At 40.8% G+C, this 18,005-nt stretch overlaps 1 protein-coding gene and 1 long non-coding RNA gene across 5 annotated transcripts in view; one reads left to right on the top strand and one right to left on the bottom strand.

Moving 5' to 3' along the window:
- LOC111092296 overlaps positions 1–16,589 on the bottom strand; it is a 41,652-nt gene extending 25,063 nt beyond the window's left edge. For 3 of the 4 annotated variants that reach the window (XR_005378650.1, XR_005378647.1, XR_005378648.1), the window contains exons 1-2: positions 16,506–16,589; positions 3,970–4,105 (exon numbers count right to left, since the gene is read on the bottom strand). This is a non-coding gene — a long non-coding RNA (uncharacterized LOC111092296). The remainder of the gene's footprint in view (positions 1–3,969; positions 4,106–16,505) is intronic. The other variant, XR_005378649.1, reaches the window with a different exon arrangement.
- On the top strand, positions 4,382–5,581 carry LOC119877539 (ubiquitin-conjugating enzyme E2 N). The gene has a single exon (XM_038573760.1). It carries the CDS (start codon positions 4,439–4,441, stop codon positions 4,895–4,897), a length of 459 nt encoding a protein of 152 aa, XP_038429688.1. The 5' UTR covers positions 4,382–4,438; the 3' UTR covers positions 4,898–5,581.
- Positions 16,590–18,005: the final 1,416 nt, after the last annotated feature.

Consider the following 18,005-nt stretch of genomic DNA (forward strand, 5'->3'; position numbering starts at 1 on the left):
AGAGTATTTCTCTGAACTAAAAGTCATTTGGGAGATTTTGCCCACTAAAGGGTTAAATTGTAGTTTTCTTTGGTGGGGGAGAGGCACCCATCAACAAGAGAAACTAACTTCTCCCTCATAAAGTACTATTTGAAATAGCTGTGACTATCTGAAAATTTTAGTACTGTGAATTGTGGCCCTTCTGGTTCTCAAGCTATTTCTGAGGACTCCTTATTCCTTTCAGTGTCTCTTCCAATTAAATTCCATTTTCAAAATTTCAGAGATTCTCTTTATCTTCTTCTTGATCCCTGAGTCCCTGGTACCTAAAGCCAAATTCAGTGCACGCTCTGTCCAATGCCACAGTCTCCACTCTGACTTATAAACAGGGTGCTATGATCTGAATGTTTGAGTTCCCCCCACATTCATATGATGAAAACCTAACACTCAAAGTGAGGGTATTAGGAGGTAAGGCTTTCGGGAGGCATTAGGTCATGAGGGTGGAGCCCTCATAAAAGAGATCAGTGCCTCTACTTATACTCTATAAAAGAGACCCCAGAGGAATCTCTCCCTGTTCCCACCATGTGAGGACATAGCAAGAAGTCAGCATCATCTCGAAGGTGGTCCTCTTCAGAACTTCCAGCCTTCACAACTTTCTCTTGTTTATAAGCCACCTGTCTGTAGTATTTTGTTATAGCAAGCTGGACAGACTATATGACATAAAGCATCTGCCATTTAGAAAAAAAACACTCTACAAATGGATGACCAGAAGCCCAGTCAGTCCCCTGCTCTTCATTCTAGAGAGGCATGTAGTAGAGTGTTTGACCTCATGGATTTTGGTACCAGACTGCCTAGATTCTAATCCTAGCTCTGCCTCTTACTAGCAATGAAAACTCCATTCTGTGCCTTAGTTTCCTCATTCGTAAAATGAGAGTGACAATAGCATCTATTTAGCAGGGCTATTGTAGGGTTTACATGAGCCAAAATATATTTACAGCTTAGACACATAGGTGGCCTGAAACAGAAAAGGCACTACATGAGTGTTAGCTGTCTTTCCAGATATATCTCTAAGTAGATAACAAATACCAAGGTTGTCTAAGCTATATGCTCTTTCTGTCCCAAGTGCAACCAAGCCTGTGCTTGAGGATCTATTATCTATATCATGACCCTCTAGAAATCCCTGTCCCGATACATGAGGTTATTCTGGGGTTTGTGAGGGACACATGGAGAAGACTTTAAAAAGCACCATGGTGGCTGCAGAGTGAGCCAGGGGAATGCCCCTTACCTATGCATACATTTAGGGCACAAAGGATGTTCAATGACTCAGGGAAGCCACGATGATACTGGGCTTTTCAGCAAATATTGCACCTAAAAAGTGTTTCTGAGGACAAGGAAATGCAAATAAAATAAAATAAATAATAAAAATAAAAATAAAACAACAACAACAACAACAAAAAACCCTCAAACTCTGAGTTTGAGTCCTAGGATAGACAATACTAGCACATTGGAAATACAAGCATTTATTTTTCAACATTTCTGGACTGCAGTAGTACCCCTTAAATCCTTCTTTCTGGATACCCAGGTTAAGGAACTGTCAGCCGGTTTAAGGGGCAGGATAAAGAGGAATAAAGAGATGAGAGCAATAAATGCCAAGCCATATCCAACCTTCAAACCCTACACCCTGGAGATTTTTTGAGCTGAGTCCACTGTGGCCTTTGAATTGAATCCCTGTTTTCTGCAGGGCCAGAGCTCACCTGCTGCAGTATGGAAATGGCCTTCAGAAGGTGACTGGCCAGACTGACTCTGCTCCAGCTCTAGAACTGATTGCCCATCGCCAACTACACAACTTTATCCTTTAAGAACTTCCCCCACCATATGTGCTTGCTCTCTTCCAATGAGAATTCAGCACAGACAAGATCATCTGGTCCCACACTAGCAGGATCTGAAAGAACAAGGCAAAGCCCTATGCAGATGCCCCAGTCCCCCAGCAGTGTAAGGTTAGGATTCTGAGGAGGGGGATGCCTGGGTGGCTCAATGGTTGAGCATCTACCTTTGGCTCAGGTCGTAATCCCAGGGTCATGGGATTGAGTCCTGCATCAGGCTCCTCGCAGGGAGCCTGCTTCTCCCCCTGACCTGTCTCTGCCTCTCTCTCTCTCTCTCTCTGTGTCTCTCATGAATAAATAAAGAAATTAAAAAAAAAAAAAAAAGGATTCTGAGGAGGGGAGTCAGGATCCAAAAATCTGGCATCTTATTTTTACCCACAACTATTCCTGCTGGGTTTCTAAGCCATTTAGGCAAGAAGAGCAAGGCCAGGCAAGTGACAACTAATCATTACTAACAAGGATTTGGCCCAAATCCCTCTCTGGTCTCCTGCCAAATCAATTATGTCACTCCCCGCTTGAAACCCTCCAACAACTTCTCATGGCTCTCAAGGAAAAATCCAGAATCTTAAAAAGTCCCTGGCTGAGCAGGCCTCTCTTTCACTTCCCCTCACTGCTCTCCTTTCACTCTGCCTTACAGCTTCTTGACTTACCTGCTTCCTGCACCTGGATCTGGAAGGTTCTTCCCTGTCCACTCAGTCTCTTTCTACTCATCCTTTGGATCTCAGTTTAAGCACCACTAGATCCACGACTAAGTCAGATCCTCTTTGTAGAGCTTTGCAGTATCCCATACTTTTTGGTAGCACTTATTAAATAATAATTACATAACTAATTTGTAATTATTTGGCCAATATCTGTCTCTTTGACTGGACTGAATTCCATGTGGGTGGGGACCATTTCTGCCAGAATTCCAGTGGCATCCATGTGGCTGGTGCAGTGCCTGGCACGTAGCAATAACTCAAAATATCTGTTAACCAGAAGAATAAATTAAGTGGGGTTGCAGTTTTAACACTAACCAAAGAATTTCTAATTTCTTTTTCATTATGGCTTTAAAATTTTCTCACCTTATTGCAAATGACAGCCTCAGTTCCCTTAAATGGCATTTTCTTAAGCCTTCCCTAACCAGGATCATATAAACAAGCATCAGAATACCTGCCTAGCCAAGCCATGTTATTTTATTCCTCTTTGTCATTCTTAAACCACATTTTCTGTTCCAATCCCCATAAATCAATCTGCCCTACTCTTCCCACAAGACATCAGCCTTGACCTTTGCATTACTGCTATTTTTTTTTCCTAGAAAGCTCTTTGCTCTTAAAAGAAAACTGAATGCCATCAAATACTCTCCATGCCATACCATCTTTCCCTTTGTACAGCGAAAGTACTGCAGAAAATGTCTTTATTGGTAAGCCCTAGATCCAGGTCCCAGGTCAGATAAAACCACACTCTAAGGCCTTAGTATGTAAGCAAACCTCACCCCTAAATTAGATGATCTCTAATAGCAATTCCAGCATTAATGTTCTACAATTCCATGATTATATGATTACTTACAGAGGAGATTGGCGAAGAGTTCAATAATCCTTTAGAGCTGAACAAACTTAGATTCTAGCTCAGGCAGTCACTGACCAGTTCTGTGATCTTGACCAATTCCTTAATCTCTCAAAGCCTGGGTAACTTCTTATGTGATAAGATGGAAGTCACTGGGGGGAATGAAATGAACTGATGCCTGTAAATGTCTACAACATTTCCTAATCCTCAAAACCATAGTTGCTGTGGATGTCATCAGTATCATCATTTTCCTGAGCCATCTTCATTTATAGAATTGAATCCCCTCAGCCTAGCCCGTGGAGGCTCCTGCGTAACTCATCCTAATTCAGCAAATACCTCCAGAATGATGATGGAGATGGGCTGCACTAAAAAGGAGGAGGGGGGAAAATAAGTAAACTTGTAGGAGTGTGTCCTTAAGGATTCATCCATTTTAGAAATTATCTCATGAAATTTATTTAAACACAACTGTATTAGTCATGGTTCTCCAGGGAAACAGGCCAATAGGACCTACATATATAAAGATTTACTATATTTATTATAAAGAGATTCATTATGAGGTATGACTCACACAGTTATGGAGTCTGAGAAGTCCCATAGTCTGCCATCCACAAGCCTGAGACCCAGGAAGGTTGGTGGTGTTGTTCATAGGTCCAAGTACCAGAGGTCCAAGGTGGAAATTGTATACCCAGCCTGGATCTGAAGACCTGAGCACCAGGGGAATAGACACAGGAGAAGATCAATGTCCCAGATCAAGCAATCAGGCAGAAAGAGTGAATTCAAACTTCCTCTGCCTTTTTATTCTATTCAGGCCCTCAACAGATCGGATAATGCCCACCTGCACTGGTAAGGACCATCTGCTTTACTCAGTTCACCAAATGCTAATCTCTTCCAGAAACACCCTCACAGACACTCCATGACACAATGTTTAACCAGATATCTGGGCAGCCCATGACCCACTCAAGTGGACAAATAAGACTCGTGCGTGAGGCGAGCGGAGCGGGAGTCGAGAGCAGAGGCCGAACTCGGGATCTGACAAGATGGCCGGGCTGCCCCGCAGGATTATCAAGGAAACCCAGCGTTTGCTGGCAGAACCGGTTCCTGGCATTAAAGCAGAACCAGATGAGAGCAACGCCCGTTATTTTCATGTGGTCATTGCTGGCCCCCAGGATTCCCCCTTTGAGGGAGGGACTTTTAAACTTGAACTATTCCTTCCAGAAGAATACCCAATGGCAGCCCCTAAAGTACGTTTCATGACCAAAATTTATCATCCTAATGTAGACAAGTTGGGAAGAATATGTTTAGATATTTTGAAAGATAAGTGGTCCCCAGCACTGCAGATCCGCACAGTTCTGCTATCGATCCAGGCTTTGTTAAGTGCTCCCAATCCAGATGATCCGTTAGCAAATGATGTAGCGGAGCAGTGGAAGACCAACGAAGCCCAAGCCATAGAAACAGCTAGAGCATGGACTAGGCTATATGCCATGAATAATATTTAAAACCGATCTGATCATCAAGTGTGCATCACTTCTCCTGTTCTGCCAAGACTTCTTCCTTTTTTGTTTGCATTTAATGGACACAGTCTTAGAAACATTACAGAATAAAAGCCCAGACATCTTCAGTCCTTTGGTGATTAAATGCACATTAGCAAATCTATGTCTTGTCCTGATTCACTGTTGTAAAGCATGAGCAGAGGCTAGAAGTACCATCTGGATTGTTGTGAAACGTTTAAAAGCAGTGGCCCCTCTTCTGCTTTTATTCATTTCCCCCATCATGGTTTAAGTATAAAGCACTGTGAATGAAGGTAGTTGTCAGGGTTAGCTGCAGGGGTGTGGGTGTTTTTCTTTATTATTATTTTTGAGGGGGAGAGGTAGTTTTATTTTAATTCTATGGGCTCCTTTCCCCCTTTTTATGGTGATCTAATTGCATCGGTTAAAAGCAGCTAACCAGTTCTTTAGAATATGCTCTCTAGCCAAGTCTAACTTTATTTAGACGCTGTAGATGGACAAGCTTGATTGTTTGAACCAAAATGGGAACATTAAACATCACAGCCCTCACTAATAACATTGTGACTTTGCTGTCAAGTGTAGAATCCTTCCTTCAAGAAAAAGCTTGTGACCATTTTGTATGGCTTGTCTGGAAACTTCTGTAAATCTTATGTTTTAGTAAAATATTTTTTGTTATTCTAAAAAAAAAAAAAAAAAAAAAAAAAAAAAAAAAAAAAAAGTGGACAAATAAAATTAACCATCACACAACAGTTATAAACATTTGATTATGTTTTTAAATTTCCTATTAGGATATGTATTTTCTGATACATAAATTTGGACTCATTTTTTTCAACCACTTAGTATTCATGTCATGTAGACAGAGTTTATGAGAAATCAACACAGGCACGCTGCGTTGACAAAGTAGAGCTCATAGAAATAACTTGAATTGTTGAAATATACTACTACTAGCTAGCTGCTCCATCTCTAGGCTCATTACCCATTATAATCTACCTACACATCCTCATTGCATTAGTTTGCTAGGGCTGCTATAACAAATTACCACAAACTTGGAGACTTAGAATAATAGGAATTTATTCTGTCACAGTTCTGGAGGTTAGAAGTCCAAAATTAATGTGTGGGCAAGGTTGATTCCTTCTGGAGGCTTTGGGAGAGAATCTGTTTCATGACTTTTTGCTAGATTCTAGTAATTGCAAGATATTCCCCGGTTTATAGCTGCATCACCCAATATCTGCTTCCATCTTCATGTGGCATTCTCTGTATCTCTCAGTGTCTCCTTCTTTCTTGTCTCTTATAAGGAGTCTTGTCATTGGATTCAGGTTCCAAACTAATCCAGGATGATCTCACCTCAAGATCCTTAACTTAATAACATCTGCAAATATCTTTATTCCAAATAAGATGGTTATACTTTGAAGTTCTGGGTGGACATATCCTTTGGGGGGATACCATTCAACCTACTATACCCACCAAATGATTCTTCTCAAGGATGATTTGGCAAATCTTCATTAGCAATGCATAACTTATTAATTTAATTTAGACTCATTAGCCCAGTTTTCAGTGCCCCCTGCAATCTCCTCAGCCTGCATTTCAGTCTTATGTCTCCTTTCCCTCTACCTCAAGTTGACATTTCTACCAGAATTTTCTACTCAGTACCAAGCTACAATTTTCTCTCCCATATCCACACTTAGAAATCCTTCTCTTATTTTTCTCATCCGTTTGACACATCTTCAACCTCAACTCTCCAAAAAGTCTTCTCTGATGATGTCTGCATGAAGGATAAGCATTTATCGTTTGTATCTTCCATTTGAGGGACACTTGCACTGCATTTTGACATCTTTTATGCTAATATTTGAGCAATTACTTGAATTATGTTATTTAACTTTCTGTATTTCTTTGTCTCCCATAGTTTAAGTTCTTTAAGGTAGAATAACTTTTTTCTTAAATTCCTTGCATCCCTTCCCCACAGGAACCTTTGTTACTTCAACTTAGAGAGTATGTTAGTCAGAGTTCCCCAAAGACGCAGAGCCAATACAATGTGTGTGTGTGTGTGTGTGTGTGTACATGTGTATGTGTGTTTACAGAGAGAATTTATTGAGGCTGAGAAGTCACAATATCTGCAGCAGGCAAGGCAAGCTGGAGAAGAATTGATATTTCAGTTTGAGTCTAAAGGCTGGAAAAGGCTAAAATCCCAGTTCAAGCACTCAGGAAGAAGGAGTCCCCTCCTACTCAGCCCTTTTGTTCTATTCAAGTCTTCAACTAATTGGATATGGCCCACCCACACTGGGGAGAGCAATCTGCTTTACTCAGTCTACCAATTCAAATGTAAATCTCATCCAAAAACACCCTCACAGGCAGACCCAGAATCATGTTTGACCAAATATCTGTGCATTCCATGGCCCAAATTGACACATAAAATTAACCATCATGGGGAGATACACAAGAGTAGCAATTAGCCCCAACTCTGTGGATGAGCATTGAACCACTGATCCCTAAAATCAGAGACTCAGCAACTTGGAATCATTAAATCTTTCTGCAGGTTCTCTCCAGCTACAGTTTGAGTGAGACATTTTTCCAGGATCTTCTTTTTGTAATTAAAGGCAGTGTTCTTCTTCTAGTGGCTCCTGACACAGGAGCAATGAAATAAAGCAATATTTATTAGCAAACCAAATAATAATGTAAATACCAGTTGGCCTCTAATCTTCTCAACCCACATCCCACATTCAATCAGTTCTGACAATTTATGTTTGACAGAAGCTGAGAAACCAAGCTCGTCACTTCCAAGAAGAATGTCTTAAGATTCCCTTGAGAATCATTACATGTACACTGACATACTATATCTGAAAGGTCACTTAATACATACCTAAAACCCTGTACTTTGCACATAGCACATAATAAATATTGAATCAATGAATGCAGAATATCCAATTTTACTTTTATACTCACGCTACTAAAATACTTTTCTTCTGTGAATGTGATATTGTATTTCACTTCATCATTTGGGGAGATTTATAAAAGAGAATAACACTTTGATGCTGTGATTAATACTATGAATGAAAGTGCACTAAAAATAAAATAAACTTTTACAGTCCAATAACTTATCTTCCACTGCCTACACTTCTAAACTATACACATAATGTCTTCTCGAACACCATCATTTTTTATACCTGGCTTGAAAAGGTTTTCCTGTGACATCCCCCAGTGCTTTTGATTCCCATTTATTTTAGGATAATGTTACCCTGTATCTGTACCTATGAATCTCCAGCAATAATTTAATTCATTTTAAGTGTATTTCTTATTCATCCATGACATGCTGAGCACTGGGCTATACTCACAGTCTTATTAAGTAAGAGTATGCCGGCATAGGTATATCTGTCAATGTCCAGCCAGGAAAATATGCATCACTCTACATAATCCAAAGAGGGCCTGGGTGGCTCAGTGGTTCAGCATCTTGCCTCTGGCTCAGGTCATGATCGGGGTCTTGGGATCAAGTTTTGCCTCAGGCTCCCCATAGGGAGCCTGCTTCTCCCTCTGCTTGTGTCTTTGCCTCTGTGTGTGTGTGTCTCATGAGTAAATAAATAAAATCTTTTTAAAAAGAAATAAATAATAATTCAAAGAGAAATCTAATGCAGGGAGCTAGCTTTAAATGTGCTATAGTGGCTGCAAAGGCAAAAGAAAAAAGACTGTGGGGAAAGGCTAGGAGAGCAAAAGAAAAAAGAATTATTACCCAAATATCAGAGAGCTGGCCTTAAAACCTCAGGCCCACACTTGGCTCTCAGCTACTTGAGACATGGCCACTGCTGTGAGAGGAAACATGCTGCTGGCTCAGGTCGCCAGGAGCCCGCACACCCACCAATATGACTGAAAAACACTTCTGCTGTGGAGCACGCAGATGCCTACAGTTCCTCAGCCACCTGCCAATGCAGCTGCCACTGCCCCCATGGGTCTCCTGTGTTCCTGCGTGGTTGGCTGGGCATGCCAGGGATGCAAGGCTTTGACCACCAACGAACACAAATCTGCTGATGTTCATGCAATGTGCTGTGCTGAAACTTGCCAGATTTAGCAAAAAACAGTACAGGGTGCCCAGTTAAATTTGAATTTTAGATGAACAAGAAATAATATTTTTGAGTATCAGTATGTGTCAGGAATAACAAAGCCCTTTATCTCTGACTCAAGGGATTTGATTCTTCTGCCAGATTCCACAAAACAGTAGCAGGCAAAGTTCTCAGCTTGGAAGGAGGGTAAAAATCAAATCCCAGACCTGACCTTGAGGAGCCCTCAGGACTTGGCCAACCAGATATCCAATTCTGATCTCCAGATTCAAACATGCAAACATAAGTTTCTGAAGCTTAATAATCGGCATCCTCCCACCTCTGGTTGTCCAATTCTCTTGCAGGGAGGAATGTGGTATAAAGGCTTGAACATACAGCCTATGTGAACACATGTCCAGGCATGCCATCAACTCCAGAAAAAAATCTACTTAAATAAATTGAAGGGGTACCTGGGTGGCTCAGTCGATTAAGCACCTGCCTTCAGCTCAGGTCATGATCCCAGGGCCCCAGGATGGAGCCCCACATCGGGCTCCCTGCTCAGCCGGAAGTCTCCTCCCTCTCTTTCTGCCCCTCCCCGCTGCTCTCTCTGTCTCTAATAAATAAAAAACCTTAAAATAAATTTTAAAATAAATTTTAAATTTGAATGAGTTAATTGCTTGAGTCTCTCACTTTCAAATGATTACTATTCCATGGTTCAAACATTCTTAGTTTGCAAGCTCTTTAGCCTGGTTTTCAGTGACCTCCACCATTTGACTTCAAGCTCCCAACAGAGGGTTAGATCATTTGACTCAAGTCCAAGTACAGTCAGTACATCTTAACTGAGCTCAGCATGTGCTAGAAAATATTAAGTAGCACACAGAATACTTGACCACAAGTAGAAGAAATCAACTCTACCAAACTTGAAATGTATTGAAAGACTATTAACAAGCTGAGAAGATTGGCCTTCAAGATGGCCTTTTGGGGGTTCAGTAGATATCACCTCTATTTATGATGTGAATTTTGAGATTGGGACTCAAAAGTCTAGAATCCAGTCACAGTTCAACTATATATAGCTGTGCGGTCATTTAGCTTCTCTAAAGTTCTTCATCTGGAAAATGTAACTCCTGGTCTCCTCATCTCTCAAGATTGTTAGGAAGGTCTCATGCGGCAGAAAATAGCTTACATCACTCAGTGCCTGAGTGTGCCTCCTCCAAGGGGCCCAAAGACGGTCAGCATAGGTCCCTACAATGGCAGCTCTGAATTATCCAAGGCCCAAAGCTGGCATTTGCAATGTTGCAAGAAGTATTTGCACGTTATGGTGAAGAACAAAATTCTCTTCAAGATAGAACTTCTCTTTGTTCTGGAAGAGACCACTTTGTGAGCCCTGTTAAGTTATGGAGATGTTTTCTGCAGATGCAGGAAATAATTCACATGGAGGTGATCTAGGCTCAGGGTTAAGTGTTCTATTTAGTAAGTTCACTTAGGTTCTTTGGGAGCCTAATCATGCTTGCATCTATGAAATCTACAAAAGTTATCCTTATTAAATTTTTATTTTGACTCTCAAATCCTTAAATAAAAATTTTTTTTTGCTCTTGAGGGATGTGTGTGTCATCTTTTTCCAGGTACTTGCTTATCAGCAGTGCAGCCCTGGGAAGACTTGGTCTCCTCAGGAGATATGGACACACCAGGGCCAGGCCTGCGAGGATCATAGCATAGCTTGGCTAGAGTTATGCTGGGGGGAAACAGAGGAGGTGCTCCTCCTTGCACAGGCCAGAGTGTGAGGGAGTCCATGGTAGTCACAAACAGAGACAGGGCTTCCCAGCAAAAGAAGTGAGGCAGCAGTGCAGCAGCCACATAAGGAGCCAGAGCAGTGAGATACTGGTTCTAGATACTTGGAATCAGTGCTCTGAAAAACCCTGAGACTCGAACTTGGACAGGTCTAGCACCAAAGTCTGTGCTCCTAAGCATTGTGCTCAACTGCATCTAGAGTGAGTCACTCCTGCAAGGCTCCAGGGATACCACAGTAAGGTGGACTCACAAAACTTGGCCAAAGACTGGTCAAGTCAATCAAAGAGGGAAATCGGGAGAAGCCGTCACAACTGAAAGGAAAAACCTCAGACACTGAGTTCCCATGGAGTCAGGGCTCTGAGAGCCAGGAGTTGAACACAAAGCAGAAGACAAAAGCAAGCATGCAGTTATTCTGGGAAATTACATGGACCAGCCATTGTCCTGAGCCATTCAATGTGCTGCCCTCTCTCTGTGTTGGGATGGACTGAGACTTTCCTGGTTTGGCAAGTATAGGCCTTGTGATGATTCATTTTATGTGTCAATTTGACCGAATCCGGGGGTGCTCTGTTATATGGCTAAACATTATTCTGGGTTATGTCTCTGAGGGTGTTTCCAGAAAAGATTAGCATTTGAATTGGTAAACTGATTAAAGAAGATTGCCCTCCCCCGTGTGGGCAGGCCTCACTCAATCCATTGAAGGCCCAAATAGAACAAAAAGGCAGAACAGAGAATTCATTCCCTCCCCCGACTGCTCAAACTGGACATAGATCTCCTCCTGGGCCGCACTTGGGACTTATACCAACAGTTCCCCTGGTTCTCAGGCCTTCAGAATCAGACTCACATACACCACCAACTCTCCTGGGTCTCCAGCTTGCAGACAGCAGATTATGGGACTTCTCAATCTCCGTACTGACATGAGCCAATTCTTCATAGTAAATCTCTCCCTTCTCTCTCTGCGTGTGTGTACCTCCATCCTATCAGTTCTATTTTTTCTGGAAAACCCTCATACAAATCTACAAATAATTTGGATCATTCTTAAAGTTGGAGGTGCTTCCATGGGCCTTGATCTCGAAGCTGGGCAGAGATCCTATTGATTGAATGGGCCTGGGTGTAACAGAACCTGACCCCTCTCATGCTTCTATTTCTGAACAGATTTTACTACTTCTGTAGGCCAACAAGCCTTTATCCTTTTAAAATTCATATGTAAGTACATGGAAATAGACAGGGGAGTATAAATTAGTATACCTTAAAGAATGATTTGGCAAATCTATATCAACATTTAAAATGTGCTTCAGGCCAAACAATTCCACTTCTATGCATTTGTTCTACAAAGTCATACTAGCACATGAAGCTGTATCTACAGAGATGCTTATTGAAACACATTTTTATATAACAGTTTACTGTTAAAATGTGTATCACTATTTGCAATAGAGAACAACCTTCTAATCTATTAATAGGAGACCAGTTAAAAATTATGATACATCTATCCTATAAATGATATGTAACTATTTTTTAAAATGAGATACCCCTGCATTATGAAAAGATAGGTAGTGTGTATTAAATGGAAAAAAACTTAATTTCAAAAAAGTATATATAAAATGATCCTACTTCTGTTTTAAAAAAGGATATATTACAATTTTTTTTTTAAGAAAAGTACTTAAAAACAGTTCCACTACCACCAGGATCCTTCATCTTGCTCTTTTGTGACCACAATGTGTCTCGATTGTTACCCACCCCATCCCTAACCCCTGACAACCAGTAATCTGTTCTCTGTCTCTATAATTTTGTCATTTTAAGAATGTTACAGAGATGGAAGCATAGAGTAGGGAACATTTGGGGATTAGCCTTTATTCCCTCAGCAGAACTCCATTGAGTTTCTTCCAAGTTGCTATGTGCATCAAGAATTTATTCCTTTTTCTTGTTGAGGAATATGGATGGAGGTACCACAGTTTGTTTAGCCACCTGGAAGGATGGCTGGATTCTTTCCAGTTTGGCAGTATTATGAATAAAATTGCTATGAACATTCATGTGATTATAAAGGGCAGCGAAGAGATCTTCATGGTGATGAATTCTTCAGTATCTTGACTGGAAGTCATGGATACAAAATCTCCACATGTGATACAAATGCACAGTATGAAATGAGTACAAGCAAAACTGGGAAAATCTAAGGTTCATGTATTTTATCAATGTCAATATGCAAGTTATGATATTGTACCATAGTTCTGCTTGATGTTACCACCAGGGAAACTGGGTAGGACACATGAGATGCTTTCTACATGTGAACCTACAATTATCTCAAATTGGAAAGCCTTTTTTTTTTTTTTTTTTTTTTTTTACTCTTTTAAGAACTCCAGGTGAAATTCACAGTTTGATTTGTCGTTTCCAATTTACTTCACTAAATGCCACTGATTGTCTACTATGCATCAAATATATTCGACTGCTTTATAACTGCTTGATCTTCCTATGCTATTTCATAATTTTAAAGGGCCAAATTAATTTAACAAAAAGTGTTACTAAAACATTTTTAAGTCACAAAAATTTGAAAGTCAGCAATATAATTTTTAAAATTATGTCAAGGAAGAAAGTCATCTTTCTCCCTCAAGTTCTCTCCCCCCATCTAATCCCATCCCCAAAGAATGCCCATTCACTACATCTCTTTCCTGGGTCTAAACCATACACATATACAGATACACACATACACATACACATACACATACACATACATACACACATTTTTTTAATGAAAAAGGAATCCTGCTATTCAAAATTATTTATATCCTGCTTTCTCATTTAATAATACATTTGGAATGAATAATGTATCTGGGATGAATTATGATAGCTAGATCTACTTTGGCCACTTTTAATGGTACATAACATAACTTATTCAACAACTCTCCTATAAGTGAACATGCAGGTTGTTTTCCATTGCTTTTAAAGTAAATCTGCCACAAACATTCATATATATATATATATATCTTTACATAACAGTGATATCATTTCTAAGGAACAGATTCCTTGAAACAATATTGCTGTGTCCACATATAGACATGTCTTTAACTGTTTACTACTAAAAATGTATTATCAGGGGGCACCTGTGTAGCTCAGTAGGTTGAATGTCTGACTCTTGTTTTTAGTTTTTAGCTCAGGTCATTAACTCAGGGTCGTGACATTGGGCTCTGCATTGGGCTCCGCACTCAACACAAAATCTGAAGTTCAGGCTGGATGATTTAGATGGAGATTCTCTCTCTCCTTGAGATTCTCTCTCTCCTTCTCCCTCTGCCCTTCTCCCCTGCTTGCATGGGCCCAAGCTCTGTCTCTCAAAATAAATAAATCTTTTTAAAATGTGTCATCAGGGGTATTATAGACATTTTCTTTTTACTTTATACACTCTTATATTGCTTAAATTTTTAATAACTTTTGTAATAAATTAAAACAACCTCTTTAAAAGAAAACAAAGACTTCCATCATTTTGGATCATTCCCTATAGTCTTCTTTTCCAGAAATTCTCTCTAATATTCAGTACTCCCCACTTGAGGCATTTGGGAAGTGTATGGAAGCAGGATTTGTTGATTGGGTTTTTGGCTAGCTAACTGTTTGTTAGGTGTGAGCTCTCAAGATGACTTGGAGTGGCATTTAGTGGGTTGGGGTCAAGTATGCCAATATCTTGCAATCCATGAGAGATTTCTGCACAAAATGCCAAAAGTGTCTGTGCTGGGAAACTCTAAATCTTGTTTGAGAACATCAGATTCACTTCTTCCCACTCTGGCTTTTGATCTGAGGCCTTTACCATTATCATCCATCGACAATAGAGGGCTGCAACACCACTGCTTCTTCTTTTTTTTTTTTTTTTTAAGATTTTATTTATTCACTCATGAGAGACACAGAGAGAGAGACAAAGACAGAGACATAGGAAGAGGCATAAGCAGGCTTCCTGTGAGGATCCCAATGCAGGACTTGATCCCAGGACCCCAGGATCACATCCTGAGCCAAAGGCAGATGATCAACCACTGAGCCACCCGGGCACCCATCACCTGCTTCTTGATACACAAGAGTACAGACCTCAGAAGGAGGAAAACCCTGAGGTCCCAGGCTACTGAACTGAACCTGTATCTGCCCAGACCTACTGTTGGCAGTGAGGCGATAGCTAAGCCACCAAACAGATCCCTAGCATCCAGACAGTATGTGATTGACTTTTGTTAAAACAATCCAGATGGTGATGACCATTTCAATTATTGTTTCATTGCCCAACACTTGCCCATTATATTGACTGAGAAGGAAATGAATTAAAAATCATCCAGCCTGAACTTCAGTCCAATGGGAGACCCACACAGAGAAAAAAAAAAGAAATGTATTTTTTAATGGACCAACAATAATACAGTAAGAGTTCTTTGCCTTCAAATGCAGAGTCTCAGGACTTGAAGTCAGGACTTTAATGGAGCAAGTAAGCTCCCAGCCCTCATAAACTTTTGGTGAAAACCACAATTTGTTCTCAATAAACACAGTGTCTACAAGTTATTCTATTATCAAGAGACTAGTATCCCTGTTGCCAGAAGAATACCTTCTGCAGTCTCAGGTCTGCAGTCTGGCTATTTTTAGGTGAATTCAAATCTACAATATCACTGACTCCCTTGATATAATTCACAAAACCAAAAGAGGCAGTTACATTAAATTATGAAGCTTAATTTTCTTCTTCCTGGCCTCCCAGCATTACCCAGAGAGGCTTCTACTTCCATTAGGAAATACTCAACTATAAATTCGCCCCAAAATACATTTGCATATGGTGTGGTGGACGCTGATGGGCTCGAGGGGCCTCCTCAAAGTTACCCTCCACTCAGGTCTAAATTTCAATGCCCTTCCTGGTGCTCCCTGAGGATAGGGTTTAATAATAAGAGAGGAAGGTGCATAAAGAACATAGGGTCGGGGGATCCCTGGGTGGCTCAGGGGCTCAGCGGCTCAGCGCCTGCCTTCGGCCCAGGGCGCGATCCTGGAGTCCCGGGATCGAGTCCCATGTCGGGCTCCCGGCATGGAGCCTGCTTCTCCCTCCTCCTGTGTCTCTGCCTCTCTCTCTGTCTCTATGTCTATCATAAATAAATAAATCTTAAAAAAAAATAAAAAAAGAACATAGGGTCATAGTCCAAGGAAGGCAGGCAATCCTGCCTTCACAACTAGCTTATAAAGGAGCGGGTGGATGCTGTCATTCCTCCAGGGGAACTCTTTCCTGAACCCCTGACACAGAGGAATGCACTAAAAACCAATAAGTTTTATCCTCGAAGCCATCTGAGATATCCCCCGTGGTGAATTGGCTCAGGGTACACAGTGCCTTAATTAGAACCTCGCTGTTGTAATAATCGTAGTTCAGCGACAATCTCACAAAGAAGTGCCACAAAAAACGACACAGGCTTTATCGTTTGCTTGAAATTCCGTTTTTGCCTGAGGACATCTGGCGGCAATCATAATTTACTCATTTGGACTGAATGAATGGTGTCTTATTTCCTCCCCTATGTGCAAACCCTCAAGTATGGCCATTAGAGGAGACAGAGCTCTCGCATGTCATCCGATGCTGCTCTTTGCCAAGAAAGTCTTGTTCCCTATTTTTAAGCTCCTAGAACAATCCCATTTTAGGATATTTTTTTTATCTGGACTAGCTTTTCGATAATTTGCATCACCTGTTTTCCTCTAAAAATGATTTTGGGAAGCCTTTTTGGATTTTGTGTTGGAATATTCTTAGGATCTCCATCCCAAGTCCCTGCTCATTCAGTTAAGAAGGAAGCAGCCTTCACACTTACTGAAGGAATAAACCATACAGGCTATGTCGGTGGTTCTCGACCTTGGCAGCACATTAGAGTCATGTGGAGATCTTTTTAAAATCCCAATGTTCTAAAAATGACATACATATAATTCCATTTACATGAGGTTCTTAAAAGGTGGGGCTATAGGGACAAAGAACAGATCCATAGTAGCCAGAGTCTGAGCCTGGAGGTGGAGTTGGGGGGGGTCTGATTTCAAAGATTGAACCAGGACAAATTGGGGTCTCATCTCAAAGATTGAACCAGGACAATTTAATCTACCCAGCGTCTTTCTTGTCTTGTCTAACAATTTGTTAGAATTGTTCTGTATACTGATTGTGATGGGTGTTAGAAGAGTCTATTATACATGTGTTAAACTCATAAGAACGTATATCCCCAAAAAAGTAAATACTACTATATATATTTTATTTTAAATCCCAATGTCCAGGCCATATCCAGACTAATTGATTCTGAATTTCTAGGTGGGATCCAGGCATCCATATTTCTTAAAGCTCCCAGGGGGTTTTGGTGTGCAAAGTTAAGAACCACTGGTCTATGTGAGTAGTATTTCTTTGACACGGAAGATTTGCTGCTTTGTTAGCAGCTAATTCCCCACCTCCCAAAAGTACTCTGTCAATCAGGACCCACCCCAATTGGGGTATAAGGTATGTTCTTGTGCTTCAATTCTTACAAAGACACTTTTCCTTATGATTAGTGTGGGTTTCTGTCTCTGAGACCCCTGCCCAGGGCCCAAAAGTAGTCCTATTAAACATAGAAGAGATGCTGTGCTTCTGGACTATTCCATGTTCACTCTGGTCTCCTCCCTTCCCCCAATCATAGAGGGTAAAAGATATAAAAAATTGACATATGTGATCGGAGACAGGCAAGAGTTTCATGATTAATTTTATACATCAACTTGACTGGGGAAGTGCCCAAATATTATTCCAGGTGTTTCTGTGAAGGGTTTTTTGGATGAGAAAAACATTTAAATCAGTAGACTGAGTAAAGCAGATTGCCTCTAGTATAGGGATGGACCTTGGCCAATCGCTTAAAGCCTAAACAGAACACTAAGGCCAACTCTCTAATGAGTAAGAAAGCCCACTTGTCTTCAAACTGGGACGATGGCATTTTCTTGCCTTCAGGCCAGAACTCAAATATTAACTGGATCATGAGGTTGTCAGTCTGTTGACCGTTGGGCTAGGACTACTCCATCAGATCTTCAGGTGTAGAGCAGAATCACACATCAGCTCTCTTGGTCTCCATCCTGCTGACTCACTCTGCAGAATACACATTCTACTCTATTGGTTCTACTTCTCTGGAGAACTCTGACTAATACAGATCTCTTAAAATTCACAGCCACTGACCAGGCCGGCCCAAACTATACTAGTTTAAAGGTAACAAGGAGCTACCAACATGGATTTTTCTAGAAATACTGTAGAAGACATGTATGCCCTGTCTATCAGGCACTTCTGTTTTAAGACACCACCAAAAATCCTGAGG

This window comes from Canis lupus, chromosome 25 (assembly GCF_011100685.1).
Source record: "Canis lupus familiaris isolate Mischka breed German Shepherd chromosome 25, alternate assembly UU_Cfam_GSD_1.0, whole genome shotgun sequence".
Lineage (NCBI taxonomy): Eukaryota > Metazoa > Chordata > Mammalia > Carnivora > Canidae > Canis > Canis lupus.

Coding starts and splice junctions, on each gene's coding strand:
- LOC119877539 (XM_038573760.1), top strand. CDS start 4,439: ATGGCCGGGCTGCCCCGCAGGATTATCAAGGAAACCCAGCGTTTGCTG.